The sequence below is a fragment of the Carassius carassius genome, chromosome 35 (genome assembly GCF_963082965.1).
Source record: "Carassius carassius chromosome 35, fCarCar2.1, whole genome shotgun sequence".
NCBI lineage: Eukaryota > Metazoa > Chordata > Actinopteri > Cypriniformes > Cyprinidae > Carassius > Carassius carassius.
In genome coordinates, this window is record NC_081789.1 from 21,180,686 (window position 1) to 21,202,200 (window position 21,515).

General features: G+C 34.0%; 1 protein-coding gene across 9 annotated transcripts in view; it reads right to left on the reverse strand.

The window, feature by feature from the left end:
- LOC132116215 (5'-AMP-activated protein kinase subunit gamma-2-like) overlaps positions 1 to 21,515 on the reverse strand; it is a 76,063-nt gene that overhangs the window by 38,008 nt on the left and 16,540 nt on the right. For 5 of the 9 annotated variants that reach the window (XR_009425606.1, XM_059524915.1, XM_059524916.1 and 2 more), the window contains one exon: positions 164 to 360. Coding sequence is in view for 8 of the 9 variants with exons in the window: in XM_059524915.1 (XP_059380898.1) it covers positions 164 to 360 (197 nt within the window). In the remaining variant the exon portion in view is untranslated. Of the gene's footprint in view, positions 1 to 163; positions 361 to 507; positions 1,266 to 11,401; positions 11,829 to 21,515 lie in introns of those variants that run through there. The other 4 variants (XM_059524920.1, XM_059524918.1, XM_059524921.1 and 1 more) reach the window with 4 other exon arrangements.

Sequence of the window (21,515 nt, forward strand, 5' to 3'; positions counted from 1 at the left end):
CAAGGATCACGAGCTTTACATAATCCGTATTGGAATTTTATATAATTTTATAAAATTTTTCTGCTTGTATTTGGTAATTAAAACATCTATTGGATCATCGCTTGAAAATGAATGTTGCCAAAAATGACTCTGATGTATCAATGTCCTGCGGCATATCACTCACCATATGTGAGGTAGATATAGGTGCTGAGCAGGGAGAGGGCGGTGGTTTTGCAGCAGGCGGGCTGTGGTGCTGTCCTGTGTCGAGGGGGGAGGAGGAGGAACGGTGCACGGTGTCATTCCGACTGGCTTCGAGAAGAAACGCCGAAGTCTGCTTGGTCAGTTGTGTTGGAGTGGTGGGTGATGAGGAGATACCAGAGGCTATACAAACAGACAGAAGATAAGACACATCAGATATTGTTTTTCTTTCTATCGATCTATCTGGAATTCAGATGTAGTTACTATTACAGAACTGATACACTGTGCCTTTAAGACTTTATGACTGTGTACTGTGCTACAGTGTCTCACTGTATTCCATTCTCTGCCCACGAAGGATGATTTAGATCCACCTGTCACTTAAAGGTTAGGCTGTACCTGTCGTAATTCTGATCCATGCCTACAGAAATAGAAGGGACCATAAGGTCTGAACCGCAGGCAGTGTGGAGAGCAGCGTTTTATCACCTCATTTTACACTTCATCTACTGTTGCAGGCTGCAGATTTCATGCTGTGATTCCTCCAGGCTCTGCCCTCCATACTGCAGTCAGATCACAGTAAAAGACCAGCATAAACAACACCACTCTGGATGTGTTTATTCGGTTACTGAGGCTACACGATTCTTCCAATACATGGGCAAAGGCCCAAACGTGCCACATTTGTCGAATTTCCCCTAAGTGTTTATCATGGCAATCGCCTTAGTAATTGGCCTGTCCGTTTTGGATTCGTGCTGCACATTAGTTGCCCGTTAAATGAGAAAATCAATCTTATTGTGGGCCCTCTAATTGTATTTTTGTGATCGCTTTAGCTCCCTGTTGTTTGAACGTGACCCACTTCTGAGTGCCGTCCTCTACCCTGGCTAGATTCGGTTGCAAAGCCTTAAGGAAGCAGCTTGCTCTCCCAGAGTGGTGTGTGGAGGAAACTTATTGAGTTTCTGCTTTGATGAGTCGATAAGAGGAGAGTGAAATGTAGCACTGCCTGCAGAGTCCAAGATACCATCAGCAAGCCAATGAGGTAAGAATATATTTCCAAGAGAACAGCCAAGATTACATCCATCCATCTCTCTCTCTCTGTCTCTCTCTCTCTTTCCCTCTGTCTATTTATGTCCTTCCATCCATCCATTCATTCACCTGTCTGTCTGTGTGTCCATCCATCCATCCGTCCGTCCGTCTGTCATCTATCTATCTATCTGTCTGTCTATCTATCTATCTATCTATCTATCTATCTATCTATCTATCTATCTATCTATCTATCTATCTATCTATCTATCTGCTTATCTATCTATGTTGTGGGTGCAAAGATGGCAGGCAAAGTTGGCTGATGAGCATATTTGACAATAATCATAAGCATTTATCAAGTGTGAAAGAGCGACCAAGTTATCCATTACAGGTAGGCATTCTCACTACCTCAGCTCACTGCACCTAGCCATCTTCCCTCAGCCGAGACTGCATGACAATGGCTGCTAAAAGAGCTTCTTTTACAGCAGTCAGCCATCGGCCCAGTAAACACTGCACATAAAAGAAAATAGACAGCAGGGAAGGGGGAACTTAGAGGGAGCTGAAAAAGCGGCTCTCTGTGATGATGTCATCAGGATGGCAATAGCCCCTCACCCCACCGAATCATTCCACAGGGAGTTTATATTCTCATCTTTCACACAATTTCCCAGGGATCATCTACCATCAGGACCACGGAGTCACATGATCATTGCAGCAGTCCTGGATATAAATGACACATCCCAGACATACGTAATTCAGAGCTGAACAGAACACACCCACAGGCCATACTTGCAGTGCTTATCAAATTAAACTGTCCTCAATGAGCAATACAAGTGGCATATTTATGAAACCATATTACTATCAAATCATTTTAATATAATTACAGAACATAATCAAATCAAAACCAGGCTGCAGTCTAGTCCAAAGGCTCCATGTATCTTTGATATTGTGTAATGTAAGACATCCAAAGCCTTGTTTTGTTCAATTCAAACACATTTAAGCAGGTAAAAGGTGATGTTCCTCAAAGGTGATTGCTCATTCTAGACGCGGTGTCTCCATTGTATCATTATGCTGACGTACGCTTTTCATAAATTGCCAGGATTTCAAATCCCATTTAAAGCCTCTGAGGCTATGGCTAAATTGAGGAAGAAATTCATTTTGAGAAATGTGTGCTGGCTTTTAGCTTAGCTAGTGGAATCCCAACCATTTATCATCCTATAAAACACATTTATGCTTTATTTAATAAATACTGCTTTGAGTTTACACATTAAAGTCTGAATAAAAAGGAACAATTCCATACAGTTCATGTTGTGAAAACCCATTTAAAAAAGACTGAAACATAACATTCCTCCCATTATAAAATGGTCTGCATTTCTTTGTAATAATTAAATAATAATTATTAATAATTCATTGATAATTAAATAGACCAAGAGTGTGTATTAGATATTGTTCATTTTGATGTTGTTTTGACTCTGAGCAGTGAACTTCACTCTGTAAATACAGCTTCCTCTACTGTCATCATGACGTCTTTTGATGTTTACCTTGCAGACAGAGGTTAACAAACTTCATCTTCAGCGACAGATGACCCTTGAGCCAGTGTAAGATAAGTTAACCCAAAGCCACATGCTATTAACCCCGCTCACAGGCAGAACACTTACTATTCAATGAGCCATGACAGGCAAACCAATAATCCAAAGATAAACCCTCCATGATTAAATTTTCAGCGTTATGCAACTATATGCTCATATTTTGTTATATACTAAGCTTTAGAAAAGTAACAACACAACTAACTTCACAAAAGGCCTCAGCAGAGTCAAATCAACCAACACTGACCTCTTCATTTGCCTTTCCGTCTGTCTGTCTCTCTTTTGCTCTGACTGAGTGATGAGCAGCCAAAGTATTTTACATATGTCAGCTGATTAAACGCACATGCATTATGTGCCATTTGGAACTGATGTGCTTTTAATGGCATAAAACTAGATAAAATCTTGCATAAGGACGTCGTGCTATGCATTTACATGTGTTTATTTCACATGTGGGTAGGGCTGTCTATGAGAAGATAGAAAAAGCATATTCTCTAAAGGTGAAAATAGCTTACAATCCTCTGAAGAAAGGATAGCAAAGCTTTCTTAAAGACATAATACAGACAGAGATGTGGATCTTAAAATTCCAAGGGCATTTCTGGATCTATAAAGACACAGTAAGCTGAGCAACGCCCCCTAAAGCTATATATGCTGAATTGCATATGATTAAAAGCTGGGACAGCTTTATGGTATATAATGGTATTCCATATAATTTATGGAATATAAATATAGCCTGTTTTTGTAATGTGTATAAGCAGGCCATCAAGCTTTTTTTTCTAGGCATCTGGCTAGAATATGCAATATGCAGTTTGCATGGCAGTGGATGTTGGATGTACGATGTTGTAGAATGCATTTCACACATTTTTTTTTTTACCATTTATTAATCTAAAGATATTTTAAATATACAATTTTACGTAATGAATCGAGATTTTATTAATTAATTAAATGCACATATACTACTATTATAACTGTATACTACAACGTATTCACAGTATGCTACATGAGTGTATAGTTCTTTATGAACATAGGCAATATGTCTTGTGAATTAAAGTGCATACTCAGTTTAAATATGGCCGATGAGAAAACAAGCTACAATAACCGTTGCTTTGGATTGTGTCTCTGCCTGGTGACATGCATCCATGTGTCTCAAAGTCCAGGCTCTTCTCCCAGCAGGCACCATCTCCATGTCATAGTGATGCCTGTCAAAATCCATTCAACCGACCAATAGGACTGCATTTTCCAATGCAGTGTATGTGACATTCACAACACTTTAACGCTTGCTGCTCTCATTTTCAGCACACAACTGCTTTTACAGAAGCAAGACTCGATTTATACAATGGTAGATATATTTGTATAATATTATTCATAATGTGATATAAGAATTTATAAGCACTTTCTTTCTAATGGGTTGGGTTAATGACAAAATTTTATGAAATCTCTATTAATAGGTATAATTAAATCTGGGTGGCCAAACAATCAGTCATTTTGACATCTCTTAATTATTGTTTCACTAAAGCACAGATGGTTTAAAAGATAATGCATGCTCACATAAAATACAGAAAGCTATAAAACACAATTAAAGTGATGGAAACACTAGAAGCCTTATATGTCAACCTCACAATATCTCATGTGTCAATTTATATTTGACTGATTATTATTTTAAACTTTGTCTCACAATTACCCTTTTCTCTGAGGCAGAAATTGGCTTCCATAGGAGACAAAATATGAACATAACACAATTATAACATTACATAACTTTGTTATTTCCTCCCAGTATTCCAATGTCATTTTTATATTTTAATGAGTCCCACTGAAACTCACTCTCAGTAGACTATAAATAACAACTCCCATCACAGGATTAGCCCTTCACAATCATTATACCCAGAGAAAACAAAACATCCCGTTTAGAAAAAGTCATACAAATCTTAACAGCTTTTTGTCAATCCACATTGCAGACCAGCTGAATTTTTAGAACTTGGCACATTGTGACCAAAATCACCTATTTGGAATTATTACATAATACATATCTTGAGACAATGAAGTCTAGTTTTCAGGGTTCTTGGAATCATCTTGCAGGATGTTTAATTGGCAGGAGGCACATTTTTTACTTTTAGAGCTTGTAAAAAATGTACAGGTAACGGGTTCTACTGCTCACGCTCTTATTGTGAGAATCCAACAACACACAAGAAAAAAATGAGATTCTTCAAGGTCTGAGATCTGAATGCATCCGTCTACTTATGTTTGAGTGTAAAGTGTAAGACTGAAAGTTCCTGAAATTCAGTGGCCTTATACTCTTAAATATTAGATAACAAAATAAAACCATTTTACTGTATGCAAACAAATAAACTTTTCTCATTCATGTTTGAAGATGATTTTATGGGTAATATCAGGGTTGTTACCTAAATTTAAAAACTAAAATTAATTAAAAAAAAATTACTTTAACAAGTTTTACTTAAGAAACTGCTTGGTTGATATTTTAACATACATTATAACCAGTGGCGCCTCTAGACAAATTTTACTAGGGAGGCCAAGGAGGGGCCAGTGTTTAACCAGAGGGGAACATTAAAAATGGCAACATTTTATTTAAATGTAATGCAAATAAATACAAAAAGTAATTCTTGAAAAAATCTACACAGTAATTTTACACAATCTAAACATGTTAATAAAAACAAATTACTATTAGTACTCTTATAAAATTCAATCAGGCAATCATACATTTCACAATTTAATATTTATATATGAATGTCAAGAATTCAGAAGTGTATATATTTATAATGCTTACACTACACTACACGGAAATTATATACAATTAAATTATGCTTATTTTAAATGTATTGTGCAGGCTAAAAATATAATAAGCTTTTAATAATCTTTCAGTGCGCAAAACCATGATAATATGAAACACTTCAAAACCGAGCTCACAAAGTGATTTTAAAAGTTTACGGCTTTTAAAACATGTGCGTGAACTAACAGGCACAAGCGAGTCTTTTAAAAACAGCAACAAACATAAAATACAAATACACAAAAATAAAGTCGTTTTATGCAAATCCACAGGCTTTTTATCTACAGATCAAGTATTATAATGCGAGTAGCCTATATAATATTGGAGAGAGTTTTACCATGCATCCTGCTGTAAATGGACGAGGTGCGCGCTATTTGAATACTGAATGATTGACAGCCGCAGAGGAGGGAAAACAAGGTTTCCGTAAACTTTAATTTAATGATGTAAATAGTCTTCTGTCCACAACATTAAGCTATGGAATTGCTTCAGATGACTTTGAGAAATTATAATCAGACCCAGTGCTCGAATTGAGGGGGGGCTGGGGGGATCCGGGACCCCCCATAAGGTATTAGGGTCATTCTTCAATTGGGGTGGCAAATGAGAGGCAGAAATTTTAAAAATGCTTGTTTGTTTTCTTTTAATAAAATGTATTGCTATGCATTTAAAATTAGTTTAATATTATATATCCATTAAAATTGAAGCTTAATAAAATTTAGATTTTTAAATAATTTGAATCAAACACTGGTGAAACAACCACTTATGTCTATGGTGTTACCAATATTTGAAGTAAAATTTTGGTTTGTTCTAAAATGAGCAGGGATATGCAACTTTAGGTAATAATTAATAAATACATAACTTACTGTAAGGACTCGGTTGCATTGATCATTTAAATTTAATTTTTCAAAAGAAATGTTTAATTGTTCATCTTGGCCCCTATTTTTGCCAAAGAAGAATTGTTTAGTTTTTTTTAAATGTGTATATACATAAAAAAAGGCAGGAAAAATGGTCTGTGTTACTTTTATAGTCTTTATTCTAAAATATTAAAACCACTTTACAGTCTAAAAACATTAAATTATATGATCAAATGGCTCTGAAGGAAAGAAATTTCAGATACTTTTTGAAGTAACACCACAGACATAATATAACACCACAGACATAATATTGCATAAAAGGTTTAATAAATTTAAAGTTTATTGAGCAAAATACTGAAATTCATCATGAGTAAGATTACAAGAACTATCTTCTCTGATAAAAGAACATTTAGAGAAAAACTGAATAAAAAAATTATTAAAACACTACATAAACACTGTTTCTCACAGTGAGTGTTTCTCACTCTATCAAAAAATTGTCTGCACAATGGGTTGTGCTGCAATCACAATGCGTGATATGTTTCAATAGAGAATACAAAAAACTGTCCACAGACTTGACACAAAACATTAAAAAAAATAAATAAAATCATAAAAAAAATCTGAACATCTTCAGTGAATAAATCATGTATCCACAAACTCATTTAACACAAAACACAAAAAATGCAGAACATCTTCAGTGAATAAATCATGTATCCACATACCTGACAAGAGAGATACAATTATGTGATTATGGCTGTTCTATGTGTTTTATTAAAAATACAACATTGCTGGTTGTATATTGTCTGTGGGGTTACTACAGAGTTACTATAGAGTCTGTGGTGTCTGTGGTGTTACCAGGATAGGATAACACCACAGACAGTAACACCACAGACAAATTAGCCTAAATCCAGACTTTTCTAAAATGGAGGCTGCCATCATGATGATTGAAAGATCAGGGCATATTTTGGAGATATGAATAAACATGCAATTATCAAAATTTTGATTAAAATTGGTAAAATCTGCAAGTTATCAACATAACACCACAGACACTAATAAAGTGCGACACATGAAATTGTCAGGAATTTAGCTAACTTTAAGAAAATTAATAAGAAAGAATGTACTCACCATGCACCCCTCAGATCAACCAGCACCTGCAATGGCCTTTACACACAGGAAGTAGGCCAAATAGATTTCCCCCTTTTCTTAAAGGGACGATGTCCATTGATGTAACACCACAGACATGAGTTTGGGGGACACTACTTTATTCTTAAATATTACAAAATATGTATTTTTAAAAACAATTTAATAGAATTGTACATGTTGAATTAAATCTATATTCACAATATAACCACTTTATTTGTGTTAAAAATGTTATATTGTTGCCATTACATTCTATGAAACCTCTCTGAGGTATGGCGGGAACATGCATATTTTGTTACAAAAGTAATCTTTCAAACTCAATAAAATATGTATTTTAATACAAAAATGTAATTATTAATAGTGCAAAAATTGTTTTTATCCTACAGAATACAAAAATGCAACAACAAATTTTTTTAATGGTATTTAAAGTTTATTTAAACTGTTTTAAAGTAGAGGGACACCACTTGCCACCACAAATGAAGAATGACCCATTAGGGACCCCCCATAAGAAGTAAAAAATAGAATTTTGGGGGTCCCTCGGATATTTTTATTTTAGTAAAAATAATAATGACAAATCAAAATAAATGCATGCAAAGGATACAGTAAATATCGTGAATTGATTATTTACAATAATTTATTTTAAGTGTGTGTATAGGCTAGTTGTCATGTCTCTTTAAAATGTAAACGTCCCGCCTAAAGAGCGCTGTGCGCGCGCATGACATCGTCGACAGGACTGTTTGTTTGGCGCCGCTCCGGTGAAGCTAATTTTAGCTTTTAAAATATGGAGAAAAATAAACCTCCACTCGCAGTCGGGAAGAGAAAGCTTCTTACTGACTTTTTTGAGGGGTAATTGTCTCTCGCTATATATCTTTCTACTTTATATCTAACAATTATCCACTCCATGTCGGGGCTTTTATATTCCTAGCATATTGGAAACATTTAGGCTTACATTACTATTTTTTTTTCATAATTAACAGTCCTGGTTCTACAGGAGTGCTAGAGATCTCGATGAAGATGGATAACAGATTTTTAGTAATTATAAAGGGAGCGCTAGTTGTGCGCTTTCTATGCTTTCTAATATCCATTCAGAATTTGTATTTATTTGTATATGACTTGTTTTTCATGCTGCTAGGACCAAAGGCTGTATAAACACGGCAAAGTTTTGGGAATTACATACGCATTTATGCGGGATTCACTCTTGAAATAGCAATGATTTATTTTGATTGCCATAGTATTGTTTGTTTATGAATAAAGCAGCCTTTTTCACTGAAATGGTTGAATAGTCTGCTGACTCACTCACTTATGACAGTGCTTTATCGCCACCTACTGGACGTAACTATTTAAAAATCGTATGTGCTGAAATAGTTGAAAAATCCCAACCAACACACAGGCTGACAGCATGTTTTGCCACAATTTATAATAAACAAGTTTCATGCATTTAATCAAGCCTTTTGGAACAAACATTGTCACATCAATCATCCAGTTGTTTTTAGGGTAAATACTACATTGGTAAATAAAGCTAGAATCATTCTGTTGGATGTACACTATTCAAAAGTTCAAGAGTCTCTTCTGTTCACTAAGCCTGCATTGATTTGATCCAAAATACAGTAAAAACAGTAATATTATGAAATATTATTACAATGTAAAATAATAATACAATAAAATATAATTTATTTCTGTGATCAAAGCTGAATTTTCACCATCGTTACTCCAAGTGTTCATCACATGATCCTTCAGAAATCCTTCTAATATGATGATTTGATGCTCAACAAACATTTATGATTAATATCAATGTTGAAAACCGTTATTTACAGTATTTTAAAAAAAAATTAGTTTGATGAATAGAAAGTTTATCTGAAATATAAACTTTTGTAGCATTATACACTACCATTCAAAAGCTTGTGGTTAGAATTTATAAAAAAATGTTGGGAAAGAAATTAATACTTTTATTCAGTACGGTTGCATTTAATTGATCAAAAGTGACAGTAAAGACATGTATAATGTAACAGAAGATTCTGTTTCAAATAAATGCTGTTCTTTTGAACTTTCTATTCATCAAAAAATCCTGAAAAATAAAATGACTGACTGCTCTCTTTTCACTGCTTTCGGAGACATTATGAAATAATTATCCCTGTGCCACTGTTGAATCTGACAGTGATACCATCCAGTGAGACTGGAAGCCATCTGATTATTTTCTACTGTTTTTGAGACATTTCAATGTATTTTGAAGTCACTTGCTTTTACGGGTGTTCAAGTGCCTTATATGTAGTGCCCTGGTATATTTGCCATAGCTGCCCTTTTGAGTCTGCTGCTTTGTCACCCTCTAAATCCATATTACTCAAGTAAGTAATTTAAAAGAAGATATATATATATATATATATATATATATGTATGTATGTGAATTCAAGCGTTTTTAATAAATAGTATATATTTATGCATATTATGATCAAATATATTGTATATTTTGTATAAAGTGTATATTGCGAGACTAACCAACCCCCCGCCCAAAAAAACTTGGGGACCCCCCCATAAGACTTGACTCAATTCGAGCACTGATCAGACCCAAGTCACCCAAACTGATGTGAAAAAAACGGGAGGTGCCGATGTTTGCATCCCTGAATATGCAGACCGTTCTCATCCCAAGGCGTCATATACTGACCCTTTTGACATTTCGTCAACATCCTACGCACATGGCACCCTCTAGCGTCAATATTAGAAGCAGATAAAAATGGGCCAAAAGGCGCCTCCTAGCGGTCTAACCCTAACCCTAACCCTAACCCTAACCTTAACCCATAATCTGTGTCTCATATTGACGCTAGAGGGTGCCATATGCGTAGGATGTTGACGAAATGTCAAGAGGGTCAGTATATGACGCCTTGGGATGAGAATGCGTTAGAATATGACATAGACAGTAAAAGAAATGGACACAGCGACCCCATTGGAACTCAATTGAGACAAGTGAAGCCCATTTTTAGCGATTTTTAGCACTTCCCTTTCTGACGCGCAGACTCAAACTAAGCTTGATGGCGTCAGCAACCTGACTGACAGATGTAAATCTTCTAAGTGGCTGTGCGTGCAAACTGCCATCGTTAATCTTGCAGAGACAGCGAGCTTGAGCGGGGAGTACTTTGGCGTGAGTGAGCAGGAGTAAGTATTCTGATTAATTATTTTGTATAGTATTTTAAAATGTAACGCCAGTACGCCATATTAAGTTAATTGCCTGCGAGCTTCTCCTCCTGTCTGTACGGTAATGCGACAGAGAGTAGAGTGGTTATGACGCAATCGTTAGCCTATTTTTACAAAAACTGTTTCTACGGGGCCATAATGGAACATAGAAGGTAATTGAGCCCTTTATACGTTGTCGTGTATCTTTAGAAATAAATAATGGACAAACGGAGTCTTTAAACGCCTCAGATGTAAAGTTATTCGCTGTCAAAGTGACGCCAAAATGAATGGGAGTCAATGGGATGCTAACACAAATGAAGTTCTGCTACAAGATGGCGGCACACGGCCGACTTCAACTTCCGGTCGACTTCCTTGCCGCCTGGAATATGATTAAGTTCCTAAGTGTTTGGGTGCGCTGCACTAATTTACCCGTGTAGAGCGTTGCGTCACATTAGTTCCGCTTTTTGCGCTCGCGTGTAAAATCATATAACTTAAATATAACTATATAAAAATATAATATTTTTTCAGCACGGGGGTGGCCACAGGGGTGGCCAGGGACATGTCTACAGAGGCACGGGCCTCCCTAGGCCTCCGTGTAGAACTGTATATAACAAAGTCATGTAAAAAAAAAACTGCATGTTGCAAAAATAAATAAATAAATAAAATAAAAAACAATGCTGCAGATTAAGCCTTACTGGTTCCCAGGAGGCCGTGGGGCTCTGACTGTCGTCTCCCTGTCCGCCCCTCTTGGTCCTTGCGTTTTTTGGTCCCTCTCAGGCTGCTAAAGCGTTTCATGGGTGGTGAGGGAGTTCGGAGAGGCTGTGGACAGTGCAAAAGGTCATTCCGTACCTATAGACAGTGCTGGAAGAAGTTGGATCTGTTCAGTTACTTCCAGGCCTTGGATCCGTATCACCCAATCATTGAGCCAGTGACAGATGCTCTTCAAGGATTATTCCATGCTCTTTAAACAAAGTTGCTTCCTTCAGAGTTTTTCAGCTTCTTTTTCTAGCTCCTATCTCTCAAAGACTCTTGTTTCTGTTTTACAGCTCTGAATCAGTGGCCGGACGGCTGGCTGTGAAGCCTGCAGCAGATTGTCAAGTGCAGCTGTGTGTACGCCAGCGTGTGTGTGTATGTGTGTGAATTCATGCCTTCAAAACAGCATGTGTAACAGGGAGCTTTGGAATTGCTGGTGAGTGGCCAAACAGCAGTTAACTCCGCCTTCTCATTAATATTTCAAGTCCTTTCACATATATTAAGTCTCTCTGTGTGAGTTAGAAAGAAAATTCACCATCTAGTGTGCAACTGAACTTTGTTAATATGAAAGAAACCTCTAATTTCTTGTGGTCTCTGACCTCGTCAAAAAATCTCATTAAGGAGAATACAAACAATAATCAGGGAACCATAAAATAGGATTTAACCTTTCCAAATACATTGCCAAACTGAAATGAATGCAGCACCATGGGAGAACATTCCAGTTTAATGCAAGGTGAAATCTGATTTATTTTTCTTATTAGTGCTGCTAGAAAATACTATTACTACAATTATAAAGAAATTAATAATTTCATTCAGTTTCCACAAAAATATTAGACAGCACAGCTGGTTTCAACATTTATGATAATAAGAAATAATGCACCAAATCAACATATTAGAATGATTTCTGAAGGATCAGATGACACTGAAGACTGCAGTAATGATGCTGAAAATTCAGCTTTGCAACACAGGAATAAAGTACATTTTAAAATATACTTAAAATATATTTTAATATATGTAATACTGTATATTGCAGCTTACAAAATAGTATATATATACATACATACACATATATATATATACAGTATATATATATATATATATATATATATATATATATATATATATATATATAATACAAAAAAACTATTTTGTATATTTTTTAAAACAATAATATATATGTGTGTGTGTGTGTGTGTGTGTGTGTGTGTGTGTGTGTGTGTGTTTTATTAATGGCTCACTGTTGCTGGCACTTACACTTGTAAGTAATGAAACTTCATTAAGCTTTGAACATGTTCCTGCATTATTTATCTGCTTCGTAAGTTTGTCTGCTTTACTCTGACAGTATTATAAACTGACATAGCTTAGAATCAATGCACAAATCTGTATCTTGCCCTGTAACACAGCAAATCTGGAAGTCTCAAAAATAATACCCTGGTGAAATCCAATATCTGGGTCATGAAGGGTATTCCGTTCAAGGAGGAAAAACAATCTCGGTGACAATCTCTTTAGCTAATGAATGCATGATCACCCCCTGCTTCCAGTACCATCATAAACAAATCATTCTCTGTCTGTGCACTCAAGGCACCACATTAATCACTTAATGTAGTGATGTGATCAACCATTTTTTTGGGAAAGTGGTACATTCCACCTGTATAAAAGGGGATGTGATTGACATCCAGGTAGCATGTCATTTGGGGTCTCGGATATGACGTCATTCTTTGTGCGCCGTGTTTATGTCCAGCAGGTAAGAGCTACTGGTGGCAGTGGCAGCATAACTATCTGTTGTCGGGAGGGGTAATTTAACACCCGTTTAATTTGCAGTGGGGCTGAGGAGAGATTTTAGATGCGGATAAACGTTTATCTGTGCAACCCTCCAACTCTGTGTGCTGTTGGTACATTGTATACCAGTAGGTCCCAGGCCAATTTCCGGGGTGGCGTTGTCTATATTTCTTGCCATAGTTGGCGCTGAGTTAAATTCTCGACAGCAGCTTGCCACATTAATAATGGGTAAAGTCACACTGCCAGGCTCCACGCCAAGAGATTGTAAGAGTGTAAGCAGAATTAGATGGGCTTTGAGTAATCACCTCTCATTTTCCAAACTCTCTGCTGTCGTTCCTTGTCAGGGGCACTTCTAAAGACGCTCATTTGGGATCAAAAAGTGTCTTTGGTGATAAGTGATCTGCTAATCCCTTCCAAATCCAATGTGCTTCTGGACATCTTCAAAGGCCCAGGGTCCACAAAACACTAGACAGGACAGGGTCGGTTTTTAGGACAAAAATGCAGCCAGGAACCACAAATGAAACTTTCTTTGTTTGAACAGTCATGTAAAAGTCTTAGTTTTTAAGTGTTGTGTGTCCTTAAACTTAGTGTGCTGTCTACCAATACAACATTTTAAAACTGTTCTTAAAGTTAGGTGGGAACATTATGCTGCAAAACAGAATACTTTGTTTTTGCCAAATCCTAGGTAGCAATCCCAGAATGCTTTGCAAGATGCTCAGTGGAAAATACATCCACGTTGTTGACAGAAACACAAACTATTAATCATAGTTGTGCACAATTTAGAATGGAACTGAATTGCAATTCATATTTGACTGTAAAGAAGCCAATTGAAATTCAAATCATTGTAATTTTAACTAGAAAAGCAAAGATTATAAAGAAAAACGTAAAATTTTGGCATGACAAAGTTTTATTTGAAAGTTGCATTTATTTGATCAAAAATATTGTGAAATGTTATTACAATTAAATACATTGTTTTATATATATACTTTTATATTATTATACATTGGTATTTTAAATATATTATGAATTTTTTTATGTAATTTACTTCTGTGATGCAAAGCTGCATTTTCAGCAGCTATTACGAGAGTCTTCAGTCTCACATGATCCTTCGGAAATCATTCTAATATGCTGTTTAGGAAACACTTTTTATTATTATCAATTGTGCAGCTTAAATCTATCATGGTTTCCACATTTGTTTATTTTTATGATTCTTTGAATAAAAAGCTCAAACCAATTTATTTGAAGTAGAAATCTTTGTAACATAAGCCTAAATGTCTTCTTTGCTATCACTTATGATTAATTAAACGTTCTTGCTGAATTAAATTAAGTACACTGATGGCCAATGTTTGAACTGTAGTTTAGACGAGTTTGAATATGTTTCATCATATTTAATAAATGAACTTTTGTGGACTTTGGGAAAATCCATTTTTATTCACCTGTTCTGAATTTCATGAAATTGCATTTTAGTAAACTCCTCTGCTTCACGTGGTGTGAAGCCAATTCAAAAGATGTCAACACTCATAAACTAAAAGGGAGACAGTTCTTCAGTTCAGAACTCAAACCATGTAGCTTAGCAACACTCTAACATTAGAATCCATTGTGAGCTGCTGCTTACAGTATGTAGAGCGTTCCAGATCAGTAACTTATGAGGTTCTGTATCAGCTGCGACAGGCTGCTTGTGTAGTCAGGAGACAGCAAGGCTGCTCACAAGTACTGACCTGCTCTTCTGGTGTCAGAGCTGGAAAAGCCTTCCTATTCCATTTGCCTGATTTAATAAGCTTTCATGTGAGACTGAGTCATGCCAAGTCACTGGATATCTAAGAGTGGGCCGCTTTCTACTGCAGGTCACCTTGTACTTTTGAAGTCAAGCCAGATTTACTTTTTCAGTCAGTCTCTTAGAAAAAAGAAGGTGGTGGCCTATGAATGGCAGAGAAAATCAGTGGTCATATAGACCACATTTAGGGTCCTGATTGAAAGTCTTACAGGACTTGAGAGTGAGTAAATACATCAGAGATGCTTTTTCGTTGTTTCTCTCAGTGAGAATGTTTTAGAAAGATTGCCACAGAAAAGACACGTTCACGGCCAGTTTGTAGACTCTTCCCTAATAAGGATATGCCCATGCTATATCTTTTGACAGGAAATGATGTGCAAACATGGCAGTTTTCTGTAAATGCTCTCTGCAACCACAGATCCAGTGACGGACAATATTCCCAGATAAGGCCTGGATGAGGGTGAGTAATGCACTGGCACAATGACACATTCCTCTAACATTATCCAGATGTTTGGGGAAATGTTAGAAAGCTAAAAATGCCACATAGTGAAGTGATTTTGACAACCATAATTGACTTTTTAATCAGCTTTTAATTCAAAATGATGTCTGTAAGGTAGTCCCTTAATTAAAATGTGTTTAAAATTTTAATTTAATATAAAAAAATAAAAAAATTCACATGCAAAATTATTATAACACACACACACACACACACATACATATATATATATATATATATATATATATATATATATATATATACGCACTCATACACAAATGACTGCAATTAATAAATATTATTTATAAAAAAATAATTAAATTACATTTTTACAAGATCATGACAAACAAAAAAAAAACATAATACATACAGTATATAAAAACATTAATATAAAGTATATAATATAAATTAAAATATACAATTTTATAATAACATACTGATATATAAAGCAAAAATTTCATGTTTAATTATCTCCTGCTTTTAAATAATATATTATAATAACATTAGTATATATTATAATATATATAAAAAAATCCAGATAAAAATTCTGATTAAATTAATTATTACAATTATTTTGCATTTGAATATATATATATATATATATATATATAAGAGCTGTCAAATGATTATTCACAATTAATCGCATCCATAATAAACATTTTTTGTTTACATAATATATGTAAGTGTACTATGTATATTTATTATGTATACATAAATACACAATATAATATCTTTTTTTTTTTTTGTTTACCAATATTTTTTTATTTATTCATTTACAAATACTAGAAATGCATTAGTACAGGAAGACCTACGGAAGGTTCTCTGTGTGTGTGTGTGTAGATGGAAAAAAGACACAAAGGCAGGAGCCTGAATATTTCAGCAGGGTCAGATGATTGCTAAAGGGTTCTTAGCACTCTCTCTGCGCTGACAGGACCAAACCCTGCACTCCACACATCCCGAACTAAAATAAACTCTTGTCTCTCACAGACTAGATTACATAACTGCAGAGCTGTGTCCATATCATCACAGGAGTGGTTCTGCTGAAACCTGTGGGTTATGTGCTGCTTTAAAAACATCTAAACTACACGACAGTGACCAGCCGTTTACAGTATATAAGGAGAATATTACCAAATTATATATAACTTTCCTAGCAAATATATAAGTCCAGTGATGGTATCAGATAATAGCATGGTATTTTATGATAACTATAATAATATTCCATGCATGGTGTTCTAATGTGCTTTAAAGAATCAAATGTTTATACCGGGATTTTAATATATAGGCCTATCATAGTGTACCATTTATTTTTTTGTTGGAAACTAAAAGTAAAACTATTATTATTATCATTTTAAGTTATTTACTGAAAGCAGAGATGGGGGAAATAGCTGAAATAAAGTATAATAAACAAATTTAGTTGATTAATGTTCAACACACACACACACACACACACATATATATATATATATGTGTTATATACACACACACACACATATATATATATATATGTGTTATATATGTTGAATGTTAATGTAGCTAAAATAAATTGTTCGCAACCACTTACTTAAATAAAAAGAATAATCTTTAAAAAAAATTTTCCAAATTTTTTATTTCATTTAATATGAAAAATTAAATATAAAATTCTGGTCACAGATATTCATAACATGCACTTCCTGTTTTTCCCCATAGATGGTGATAAAAAAGGAAATAGCCTTATTTGGTCACTATAGAGAGCACTGTGCCACACAGATGAACACAAACATGTATGTGTCATATATATATATATATATATATCTCTGTGTGTGACAGTCACTGCTGAGATAAGGCCTCTGCGTGCCGCCACACTGCGCTTCATCCCGGTCACCTGTCAGCTGCTGAGCACGTTTATTTAACCATTGCATGGCAAAGAGCTGTGAGTCTAAGCATGAGCTCCAGGGGCTCAGAGCTCATGAGGTGAAGATAGTGAGGATGCATCGAGGAGAAAAGAGCCACCTTTCCCTCAAGGGCTAAAATGCTCAATATCGTTCTGAATGTCTTTTTCTTTTCCTCAAACTCTCCTGAGAACACAGGCTGACTGTGGCTTTCAATTAAACATGTGACCCTGGAGCACAAAACCAAGTATAAGTAGCACAGGTATATTTGTAGCAATAGCCAACAATACTATTTATGGGTCAAAATTATTGATTTTTCTTTTATGCCAAAAATCATTAGGATTTTAAGTAAAGATCATGTTACATGAAGATATTTTTTACATTTCCTACCTTAAATATACTGTAGAATAGTAATATGCATTACTTAGAACTTCATTTGGACAACTTTAAATGCAATTTGCTCTCTCTCTCTCTCTCTCTCTCTCTTTATATTTATATATATATATATATATATATATAGTTTTTTTTTCTTTTCTTTTTGCACCATCAGATTCCAGATTTTCAAATAGTTGTATCTCAATCAAGTATTGTCTTACAAACCATACATCAATGGAAAGCTTATTTATTAAGCTTTCAGATGATGTATAAACCTCAATTTCATCATATTTACTCTTATGACTGGTTTTGTGCTCCAGGGTCACACTTGTATATTTCAAATATATGTTGATGATCAAGGAAATAGCAATATTTTAAAATATGTTTAGAATAATACATAACATTTATAAAACATTTATAATAAACATACTGCTGCAAAACAAATGGTGAATACAGACACTTTCGCAAATAATCATTTCAATAATTTTTTTTTACTTTATCTCCATCTAGTGGTCACAGAGGATTATGACATTAAAAGCCACTTTAACGTTCAAAAATTTTGGGATCAGTAAAATTTTATTTAAAAATAATAATAACAATAATAATAATATTCAGAAAGGACACATTAAATTGATCAAAAGTGACAGTAAAACATTCATATTTTTAAAAAAGATTTCTATATGTTGTTCTTTGAAAAGAAAAAATTACAATTTCCACTTAAATATGAACTGTTTTCATAATAATAATTACTAATGAAAAATGTTTAATAAATCAGTTCATATTAATATGATCTCTAAAGGATTGTGTGACAGTAAAGATGAGTTGAGGAATTAATTATATTGCAAAATATATTAAAACTTTGTTTAAAAATTCTAAATTGCAATAAAACTTTACGATTTTTTTATTATATAAATAATACTTTTTAATAGTATAAACACTATTATTGCCACATAAATGAAGCCTTATTGAACATAAATTATTAATTTTATAAACTGAAAAGTTTTGAATAATACAATATAACATAATATAATATAATATAATATAATATAATATAATATAATATAATATAATATAATATAATATAATATAATATAATATAATATAATATAATATAATATAATATAATATAATATAATATAATATAATATAATATAATATATCCAGACAGCAAAATAACATGTAAATACCAGACAGTTCAAATTCAATTCTCATCTTGCTATCAATTCATCAAGAACGAAACATATAATATTTCGTCCAGTAGGTGGCAATCCAACCAAAGAATCATATTGTGGAACACAGAAGGATGACACAGCATCAGTTCTTCCTCATCACAGTTTTCTTGAAGTGAAAACTGAATAGCTGTAATATTAGAGACATACGAGCATCATCTTCTCCGTCTGCCTGTGCTGAGGAGCTCTGAGGACGTCTTAGAGCCAAGGATTCATTTCAGTTAATATCATTTGCGTGGAAGCAAGCATGATTGAATTATGGGCAATCTGCATTCTGATGTCACTGTCTGGGTGCAACCCAATTCCCGGATAAGCTCAGTGTCACTGCCACAAACACATCCATCCCAGAAAACACCACAGAATCACATTGTCTGGCCCTCAGACTGGTGAATAACCAGGATTTTATCAATACAGAAATGGATCTACAACTCATATCTATGCACTTGTAGAGAAGTGTGTATTTGTGTGCAAAGGCACCAGATGCACTCAGTAGATAAAAACCGCATTATACAGATCAATATAATTAAGTAATAAATACATACAGTAGCTGAGAAACACATCTTCCTTTTCTCTCAGATGTATCTAATGTTTAATTGTCTCCCTCTATGTTTTAATCTTTCCAGCTCTGCCTTACGATCAGACAGAGGCGTCCAAATCACTGCTCCAATTCTGTATTGAATAATAAATCAATACTGTTGTTTTCGGCTGACAGGAAAGTCTGCCAGCCAGAGCAACTAATGGATTGTCAGAGAAGCATAGTAGTGCTGTTATATAAGTGTGTATGTGTATGAAGAAGAACATTCCCATCTGTGTGTATTGAAGCTGTGGGTCAAACACACACACACACACACACACACACACACACAACACTCGCCCACACACTACAAAATACACATTTGCACTACATTTTGTTTTCGCTGCATTTAGATCAGAACTTTTTTCAGTAAGACATTTCTTACTACTGTCAGCTGCACAAAGAAGTGTCCTAAAATTTATGAATATGCAAATTAGATACAGTGCATAGATACGTTGTATATAATGGTAAAGCTATTTACTGTATGTAGTTTATGCGATTTTAAACACATTAAATCAAATCATTCTGTGATATCTTTGAGAATAATCTTTAATCAAATTTTGGTATAAAAAAAAAATCAATTCGTAAAAAAAAAAAAAAAAAAAAAATCCCACTGGGTTTGTCTTTTCAGGGGTGTTTTTTATTTTTAGGAAAATGATTTACTCCTGGTGTGACATAACAAATAAATAATACAAATATATATATATATATATATATATATATATATATATATATATATGTATATAAACAATTTTTTTTTCAAAAATTGTTATTTTTCAATTGTTATGTAGTTCTAAACAATGTAATGACAAAACACACACACACACACACACACACATCCATAAACTTTTTTTGCACAATCATAGACTTATTCAAAAATATATAATTTCTAAAAATACTTTTAATAATAATTATTTTATATGATTTCATATATAATTGTAAATTATAGATAAATAATAAAAATATGTATTATTATTTTAAAATTATTTAAATAAAGCAATAATTTTGTTTTAATTAACATTAATTAAAATAAAAAAATATATATACATTTATTTACATTTATTCATTTAGCTGACGCTTCTATCCAAAGCGACTTACAATTGCTATATATGTCAGAGGTTGCACGCCTCTGGAGCAACTAGAGGTTAAGTGTCTTGCTCAGGGACATATATATAATTGTATGTATAATTAAATTAAAAAAATAAAACATTATAAAATAATATAATTTTGTTTTTATTTTCTATATAATTTTATTTATTTATTCACTGAAGTATATATTTTATTTTTGAATATAAGACCCATGACCTTCAACCTACTTCCCCGTGTATACAGTAGTACAACAGAGAGACCAATTCCACCTACATATCCAAACTCAAGCAAACACTTACATTACTCTTAATCATCTAATTATAGGTCACTCTGTTGTCATACAGTACGTCTTCCAAGACAGGCTTTAATTTGATAATTATTGATTGCTCTTTCAGTGTGTGGGAACGAAGGAGAATTCAGCTGATTTATATTTTCCTTGTTAAACAGATTACCCAAAGACAACAGCCAAATTCTACGTCTCTACAGTGTTATTGTTTTCCTTTTAAATAACAGTCATTTAAAATGTCACCTCACATGGATAGTTTAAAAAAACTGCTGCAGTGAAATAACTGCATGCTTTCTTAAATATCTTCACTATGCTTCAACATCTTTGTCTCTCAGTGCCATTTTAACCAAAACCAAGAAAGTTGAAATTGTCAGGAGTCCAGAAAACACAAAGTAATTTGTTATCAACACTGCATTTCAATAACATACTTTAATCTAGAAATATGACCACAAACCTATAGCATCCAGTAACCATATATTATAAAAACCTAACCCTATAATTATATATATTAAATGTAACCAATTAAATTTATATAATAACATAAAAATATAAACCGGGTAAACATCAAAAAGTATAAAAAGCAGCCTTT